Source organism: Fundulus heteroclitus, chromosome 7 (assembly GCF_011125445.2).
Source record: "Fundulus heteroclitus isolate FHET01 chromosome 7, MU-UCD_Fhet_4.1, whole genome shotgun sequence".
Taxonomy (NCBI): Eukaryota; Metazoa; Chordata; class Actinopteri; order Cyprinodontiformes; family Fundulidae; genus Fundulus; species Fundulus heteroclitus.
Genome location: NC_046367.1, coordinates 42,176,919 through 42,185,979, shown reverse-complemented (window position 1 = coordinate 42,185,979; position 9,061 = coordinate 42,176,919). Strand labels below are relative to the sequence as shown.

The 9,061-nt window shown below is 36.1% G+C and overlaps 1 protein-coding gene across 1 annotated transcript; it reads left to right on the top strand.

The window, feature by feature from the left end:
* Nucleotides 1-5,673: 5,673 nt before the first annotated feature.
* Nucleotides 5,674-8,745, top strand: LOC118563568 (heat shock 70 kDa protein 12A-like). Its single transcript, XM_036138665.1, has 4 exons — nt 5,674-5,963; nt 6,141-6,365; nt 6,452-6,623; nt 7,718-8,745. The coding sequence occupies exons 1-4, from the start codon at nt 5,682-5,684 to the stop codon at nt 8,743-8,745; spliced, it is 1,707 nt and encodes a 568-aa protein (XP_035994558.1). The 5' UTR covers nt 5,674-5,681.
* The last annotated feature ends 316 nt before the right edge of the window (nt 8,746-9,061 follow it).

The window sequence follows — 9,061 nt, the reverse complement described above, 5'->3', positions numbered from 1 at the left end:
CCCAATGTAAAGACATAACTGCACGCCCAGACAAATAAAAAAAAAGTGACCAAAGGGGCCAGTTTAAAGAGTGTTGAGATGAGTGGTGGAGGTTAAGTTGGGGTTGCGGTTGCTACATCACTATGTTACTAGGTTACTGTGAACCCATTCAAGCCCTGAATAAATGCTTAGAAGAAATCCATGTATGGATGTGCCAAAATGTTCTTCATTTGAATGAAAACAAAACTGAATTAACAATTTTTGGACCAATAGAGGAGAGATCAAAAGTTAGCACACAGTTTCAGCTGCTTCAGCTAGAAACCACTGATCAGGTCCGAAATCTGGGAGTAGTGATGGACTCAGACCTGAACCTCCAAAAGCATCTAAAGACAATTACAAGGTCGGCTTTCTACAACCTGAAGAACATTTCCAGGATTAAAGGACTAATGTCTCAGCAGGATCTGGAAAAACTAATCCATGCGTTTATCTTTAGTAGAACTGATCACTGCAACGGTGTTTTCACAGGTCTGCCTAAAAAGTGGATCAGACAGCTGCTCACTGAGACTAAGAAAGTAAAGAACATAACACCAGTTCTAAAGTCCTTACACTGGCTCCCTGTATCTCAGAGAATAGACTTTAAAATACTCCTGTTAGTCTACAAATCACTGTATGGCTTAGCACCTAAAACACGGAGAAGCAACATTTAGTTTCTATGCTCCACTAATGAATTTAGCGTTAATCAATAAGAAAATGAAAGCATAAATTGTCATCTGGATCACTGTGTATGGGGGCGGCCATTATTGCCCAAATATGGGCAGTAATGGCCGCCTAACCTCACATCCTGTGATGTAACATCGCAGAGAGCCGATGGCAATTCACCGCACTTTACAAGCAAACTCTTGTACACAGCTGCAATCAGCAACAATTATTTCGGATTTCCAGATGACTTTACCATTGAAATTCGTGAGAGCTATTGTTGAAGCAACAATGCCCACGTGCATGGCAGTTGGATGTTCCAATACATCGGGTAAAAGTGGAAAAAACATTAGTTTTTACCCTTTACCATAATTCTGATGTTTCTTCTGGATTTATTTATTTAGTAATTATTCATGCACAATTGCCCATTTACCCTAGATTGTGCAGTTCATAACTATTTCTAAAGTTTAGTTTGTGCCCCAATACTAGTTTTAAAGAAACCTGGCAGACGATCCTACATAACTGCAGGCTCTTCGATTCCTTTTAAATGAGTTATTTTTTTGTGTGTTTTATATTATCTATTATTTATTTTATTTCATTGTATTATTTTTCCATTCCTTTTTATTATTTTGTCTTTGCTTGTTTTTTTCTTAGTCCAGAAATTAAACACAATTTTTTTTAAGCTGACAACACTGTGCAAAGACAAATAACCTCATTTTGTCATCTTATCTCATCTAATTTGATGAAACAGTTACCAAGCACTGTACTAGTTGGGTCCAAAAGGTCAAACAGAAACTATGAGTAGACAGGTTAGAGTTCAACAGTGTTGGGCATGTTACTTTGAAAAAGTGATTAGTTATAGTTACTAGTTACTTCTCCCAAAAAGTAACTGAGAAGTAACTAGTTACCAGTAAAAGTAACTGTTGCGTTACTTTTTCGTTTCTGGCTTTTTTATTTATTTTTTAACAAATTTTTTGCTGCCATGTCCTTTCAATGCACCCCCCCCCCCACACACACACACACACACACACATACTCCCCCTTTTGTGTTGAACAGTGAAGTGTGAGAAAGCAGCTTTAATTCTCCATTACATAACTTTCATATGGCGCATGCATTGACTTTTTCAACAATTTTCTCTTGCGGTTTTCAGCAGCAAAGGCATTGTTTCTTATGCCCTCTTTAAACTTTTCTAATTCTACTCGCAGGACAAGCTCACTTCCAAGCTTATTTCCTGTCATTGCCATGGTGAATCACGTTATTTGCGTTCCAGTAATCGGGCTTTTTTTCATGCTAATGCTCATGTTCAATGGTTGATCGGGCGCTGTGTTTAGTTACCTGACTGATATCATCTGTTCTGAAAACGGACATGGTGAGAATGACAAAGGGAGGAAGAACTACTCAGAGTAGCAGCTTTCTACTCAGTGATCAGACGTTTTTTTCTGAAACGATGCTCAGAACAAAGACGCACAGCGCAACCTGCCCAACCATAAAGACGTCTGCCCATCAATCAGTGGTGCGCTCCGATCAGCACCTGTCGCTCACTGAGCCGGGCCGTGGTACACCATCACACTAGAGTTGCAAAATGGTTAAAAAAAAACTTGGTTTATTATTATTTTGTTTACAGTTTAGCTTGGATTTTATTTACTGTGCAGCATAGCTTTGCGCGCTGAATCCAGATGCTGTGCGCGAATGCACACGCGCGCAGTTTAGAGGGAACAGAAACAGTTTGGCGCGTCAGTCAGTTCGAAACAGTTCCTGTATCGGTCACGTGACTTTCCCATAGCGATATGCGCATCGACACAGGTTTTGCTCTACGAGCTCGAGGCCGGACCCATCACTGCTGAGAGGTTATCTCATCCTCCCTTCTCTCATGACAACAAGTGCACGAGTCCTATCATGAAGTGAAAAAAAAAGTTCATTGTGCGACTTGAGTAACGTGCAGTAACGGGGTGTCGGCAAAGATAACGGCGTTGTAGTGACAGTCAAAGTAATTAGTTAGATTACTTGTTACTGAAAAACGTAACGGCATTACTAACGCCGTTTATTTCAACGCCGTAATTCCCATCACTGGAGTTCAAAATCAGGTGTAAAGCATCCATGGAGGTAGTCTGAACCAAAGGAGAAAATACAAGGAGAGAATATATATACTTAAGGCAATAAATCTGTGTGGAGGAACATGGCAGAAAGGACAAAGATTTCAGAAAGCAATGCCGCACCTGAAGTTGATCCTAAGAAATCCTGCTTTTTAATTACAAATATAAGAATCTAATCAAACCATCCCTAGTGTTTTTTCTTACAAACCCAGAGCACTAACTGTTCAGTGTCAGAAATATGTTCTATGGCCAAAACTTTTCACAAAATTAAAAATTGGTCCATGATGTTGACAACGTTTTCTGTCAGTTCTGTTTAAAATATGATTCATTCCAACTGCTGTCTTTTCTCAGAAAAAATTGACCTCAGGACATATTTTTCTGTTAAGATTGTTTTGTTTCTTTTTTCCTCCTTTTTTATTTGCATTTCTTTAAAAATAAAAAAATGTAAAACGTTTTCTGTATATGGTTTACCTTTTACTAAATGATTCCAATAGTTGTTCCTGTTTATCCAGAGCAGGTCTGTGGAGTGAAATAAACAGAATAAAAATAAGCCACAATGTTAATAAATTATTCCAAGACACACAGCAAACAAAAGTAGATTTGAAATCTTGGCCATGTGAAAATGTTTTACCTTATCCTGGGATCTGACCACTGTTGAATGGCCTCTACCTTTTCAAGGCTTTATAGATACATAAAAAAAACTATTAATTTTGAACAAATATCATGTCCTTTAGAATTAAGACACATTTTGTTGAACCAGATTTGTAAGATGACGGATTTTAAAAAATTAAGGTCCAAATAAACAAATCCAGATATAAAAGACATATACATATTTTGATTACTGAAATCAGACTTCCACTAAATGTTAATGTTGAATAGGCTTTAAATAACTTTATTTGTGGTTGCCAAGCTGACAGATTGCAAGTGTCTCACTTAGAAGTCATCTTCCCTATTCTTCTCCCAAACTATAAACATCACACTAACATTACACTTCAGTCTTTATACAAGACACCATAAAAAGGTGTGTTGTAAAATAATTGCAATGTCATTGCAACATACATTCCAATTAAATTTGTCTTCTTGACCTATCCCTTAGGGAGCAGGGGACTGCCACTGTGCGGCGCCTGGGAAGCAGTGTGGGGTTAAGGGTTTTGCCAAGGGGCCCAGAGTGGCAGTTTGTGGGAGTCAATCCCAGAACCTCCAGGACAAGTGTATTGCTTTAGTCACTAATCTACCACTCCCCAATTCTGCAATATCAAAAATGTATTTCCAATTATTCAGATTATTCTCATATTGGCCATTTTATCATAAATATTGTTCAGTGGTAATCTTTTAGTTGCTAAAAGGGGAATTATCTTATCATTCAACTTTTTTGAGGAAAAAAGCTCTTTTTAACTGCAATTAGGATATCTTCCAAATATACGTGTAAGTATTTATTGACTTTGCTTGCACTTTACCTTTGCCACAGGGAGTTAAGTGTCGTTTTTATTTGTTCACAACGAACTCTGGAAATATAAAGAATTGAAAAAAATTACACTGGCATTTAATTAACCCATCTTAAAGTTTGAACACTTTCACTTGGATCAGTAAAATAAGACCGTGGATCACCTGAATAGATCCTGTTCTATCTACGGACAAAACATTTACCTGTTATTGCATTACTTATATTTTTTAACATGGGATTTATAATCTGTAGGACATGGCTTAAAACTTGTACAGCTTCTTTTTACATAATGCACTCTAAAAGTTACAGAGCTCGGAATCAGATGTGTTTACCTGATCTCTTCATTTTTTCTGCTTCGATCTTCTTGCATGGCCTTAATTCTTTTTCATAAAATTACAAAAAATGTTAGTTTGAATTAATCAGGCAACATCACATTAATTCTAAAATTAAATTAATGTATTTAAATGTTGGACCAAAAAAATTATCTAATTTGTAAATCTTAGTCTTACTTTAAGTACATTACCTTCCAGAATTAAAGATACACTCTTTAATTTAGCTCTCATTAACACACTTTATTAATTCCAAAAAAGTGAAGCTCACAACTTTTTTTGTTGTTCCATGCATTATAAATTGTAACCAATTAATTAAATCGGCATTAATTAAAACATAATTTTCTAAATTCAGTAATAATGGAATGTATACATCATTAATTAAAAAGAATTGTATGAGTGAGATACACGTGTGAATCATCTAAATTAGTATTATATTTTTATACGTTGAAATGTATTGTTCTGAATAGTTTACCTGGACTCACAGTCCAGACGTCTATAAGGGCGTTCCATTTGTGATATTCCTTTAAAAACAATGCAAAAACATTAGTCCATATATTTCACATTCTGTATTTTAAGCAGATATTGTAGATGCATACCTTCTTTACATTGTTTTACATGTTCAGAGAAACAAAAACATGTTTATAAGGTAATCTTTGATATTTGAAAAGATTTGTAATACTTTTAATCTCTCCGTCAGGTTAGGAACTAATGCTGCTGTTGCCTGTATTGAGCTCCCTGAATTTTGGATAGTTAACTAAATTTGAAAAATGAAGCTCCAGAATGAACTGGACCATTTGTCAATAAGATAGAGATTAGTTTGAATGACTAAATTCATTACAAATCCTTTGGCTCTACATTGCTTACTTTGTATCTACTGTACATGTTAAGATTAATTTCCTTGGGAATTATCAGAAATGTTTACCTGGAGTAGCCTTTCGAAAGTCTCCTTCTTTGTACTTGCCTTGCTCAACGCCAATGTGTTGAGTCAGAGTGATACTCTCTCTGTTATAGATTTCATTCCACTAAAAGGGAAGGAACTACAGTCAGCCCCACCCACTTGAACCATAATTATAAATTCAACGATGTGTTGATGAGGACTGTTTTTCTTCAACACAACTGTATAGATCTGTTTTCACAATGGGAGACTCTTTCATCATAGCTATAGATTTTGGCACTGCATACAGTGGATATGCCTTCAATATAACACCGAGAGACGATGAAATAGATCCATACATAAAGAGTTGGGGTGAAGAGGTTGGACTTGAGAACCCAAAGACTCCTACCTGCATCCTGTTTGATGGCCAAGAAGAATTTATCAGCTTTGGTTATCAAGCTAAAGAAGACTATCTTTCAAAAACGGGCCAAGAAGCCAGGGAGAAGTACTTCTTTAACTGCTTCAAGATGGCTCTCTATGGAAAAGTAAGTACAAGAAACATCAACATATAGGATACGCAGGATAGTATATAGTTATGTGGGTGTGTTATAATTGATGAACTATATAGGTATATAGTAAATTATTATTACATTATTTATTTTTTTTACCACACTGGTGCATAAAGTGAAACAAGAGTTACTAACAATGTAATTAAAAATCAGAAACTCACCAGAAATCTGAAGATTAAAGCAGCAAATGGAAAGGAAATGACGGCACTGAAAGTTTTCACTGAAGCATTGAGATTCCTGAAGGACGACGCTTTAAAAACCATCGCAAAAAACACAGAAGGGAAAAAGTTCAAAGCCTCTGACTTCACCTGGGTGCTGACTGTTCCTGCCATCTGGGATCATTCAGCTAAACAATTTATGAGAGAAGCTGCAACTCAGGTAACTAATTACCTACAATTAAAACATCCAATCAGTTTCTAATTAAATTATTTTATAAATAGAACTTTGTTTCTAATTGCTTGTAGGCAGGTCTTGTGACCAAAGGAAACAGCAATAAACTGATCATTGCCTTGGAACCAGAAGCCGCTTCGGTCCATTGTAAGAAGCTACCATCTGATGGTTTCATAGCAGAAAATAGAGGAGAAGATAAACTAGACCAGTCTCCAGGGACCCAGTACATTGTGGTTGACTGTGGAGGTAAAATATTTCACTTAAACCTTCAAATATAAACTAAGGGAGACGAAACTACATGTGAATAAGGAATTTTTCAAGCTATAGATGTTTTTAAAGATTTTTTTTTCCTTAATAGTTTTATTTCGTTCAGTGAAGCTCTATCTTTAGCTTGAGTTAAATTGAGTTGAAGTATGAAAGACACAATTGCCTGTGTCTTTCATACTGGGGTGTTGAAATCCCAGTTGTATCAAGAATGTCATCCAGAGTAAAACTCTGCCAGGTCTGTGTGCATCTTGTACTAACTTGCTGTGTTGATCCCCGAATAATGGGGTAGCCAGAAGATACACAGTGTAATCTCATGCAATGAAAAAAACATGTTCTTAGAGTTGAAATTGAACTGCTTTGAGGCTGTATGACATATTTTAAGGAAAATGCTTAAGCACAACTATACTAATTCCGTAGTATAATTATGTAATTGTATAACATCTCTTTAATGAAGAAAAACTCAACTAAACTTGATGTATAAAGCACCAATTTACTGCACGTCATCTTAAGGCACTTTACAAAGTCAAATTCAATCAGATTATACAGATTAATCAGAAAGTTTCCTCTCTAAGGAAACCCATCAGGTTGCATCAAGTCTCTCCAAGCAGCATTCACTCCTCCTGAATGTAGAGCCACAGTGAACAGTTGTCTGCATTGTTGATGGCTTTGCAGCAATCCCTCATACTGAAGGAATTTTAGTAATGCCAGAAAGGCTTTTTGATTTCATAGTTATACCTTAATTGATGTTACCTCTTTAGTAAGTGTTGAGGTTATAATACTGGGAACAGAAAAACTGGGATACGGTAAGAGTCCAGTGAAGCATGTCCTATTAAAAGTGGAACCGTGGTATTAGTAATTGGGACTTTACCATGACTCTTCTCTTCTTACATTTTGCTTTCCATAAACCAAGTTTATTTAACCAATTCAAAGAATATAAACTAAGATAAGAAGTTATATCAACAAAGATGTTTTGCTCACAAACTACTAATTGAAAATATTTGAGGAACATGGTTTTGACATTTGTTATTCAACAGAGCTCTCAGTAAACTATCCATTGCTTTTGCTTGTTATAGGGGGAACTATTGACATCACTGTTCATGAAGTCTTGGAAGGAGGAGCTCTGAAGGAGCTACACAAGGCATCTGGAAATGATCTGGGAGGACAAAACGTGGACAGAAAGTTTAAGGAGTTCCTCAGTGAAATATTTTGTGATGGAGTCTGGGATGAATATGAACAAAGCTACCCCAGTGAGGTTGAGAGAATGATGAATGATTTCACTGTTTTCAAAAAAAAGGAAAAAGATATAGAAGTGATCTGTTCACTGAATCTGGGGAGAGTGGCTCAGAAAAAACAAGACATTGAAAAGTTCCTTGAAAAAGTTCAAGGAGTATCCTACAACGAAGGTTCAATCAGAATCACTAAACAGAAACTGAGGTCTTTCTTTGAAGAAAGTCTGTGGGGAATCACTAAGAGTCTCCGGCAAATATTATGTAAAGATTTCAAAATAGAGTACATCCTGTTAGTGGGGGGATTTGCTGAGAGTGAGATTCTACGCAGACACATTACCGATGAGTTTATTGACAACTGCAAAGTTCTGTGTCCATTTAGGCCACAAGAAGTGATCTTAAAGGGAGCTGTTGAGTTTGGAAGAAGGCCACACTTGGTAGTATCTAGAAAAAGTGGCTTCACTTATGGGGTTGCTGTTAATGAGGAGTTTGATGCTTCAGTACACAGCCCGGACAAAAAGTTCACAACCAAAGAAGGCACGTTTTGTGCTGATATCTTCATGAACCTTGTGACAGCAGATGAGGATGTTGGTTGGGATGAAATCAGGAACCACATCTTAAACCCATTAGAATCAGATCAAACCCAAGTGAACTTTACATTTTTTCAAACAAAGAAAAAAAAAGTAAATTACGTGGATGAGGGAGGAGTAGAAGAAATTGGATCATTTGTCGTTCAGTCTCCTGACATCACACTTGGAAGAAAACGTGAGATTAAACTGGAGATAAAGTTTGGTTTCACAGAAATGACAGCCACAGGCACTGACAAAGAGACAGGCAAGAAACAGACGATTGAATTGGACTTCATGAGGATGTAAAGAAATCAAATAAAATTAGTGTAAATAATAACAAATGTAGGCAGCCCAATAAAAATCAAAATATTTGCCCAGTGATTTTAATTTTTATCAGAAATTTATCTTTAAAAAGAGTTATATACATATTTATAGACTATCATTATCTGTTTGTTATTTTTCTTTGTTTGTTTCCTGTTGAACAAATCCCTATTGATAAAGTTTTAAAATTGGTTAAAACCTTTACAAACATGTTTTAAAGTCATTGTTTAATACATTTTAAGACAGTTTTTGTTTTGTTTTTTCTCAAAAAATGCATCACCTTTAATGAGAAACAGACTTT

Coding starts and splice junctions, on each gene's coding strand:
- LOC118563568 (XM_036138665.1), top strand. CDS start 5,682: ATGGGAGACTCTTTCATCATAGCTATAGATTTTGGCACTGCATACAGT. Junction 5,964..6,140: donor AGATGGCTCTCTATGGAAAA/GTAAGTACAAGA, acceptor ATTAAAAATCAG/AAACTCACCAGAAATCTGAA. Junction 6,624..7,717: donor CATTGTGGTTGACTGTGGAG/GTAAAATATTTC, acceptor TGCTTGTTATAG/GGGGAACTATTGACATCACT.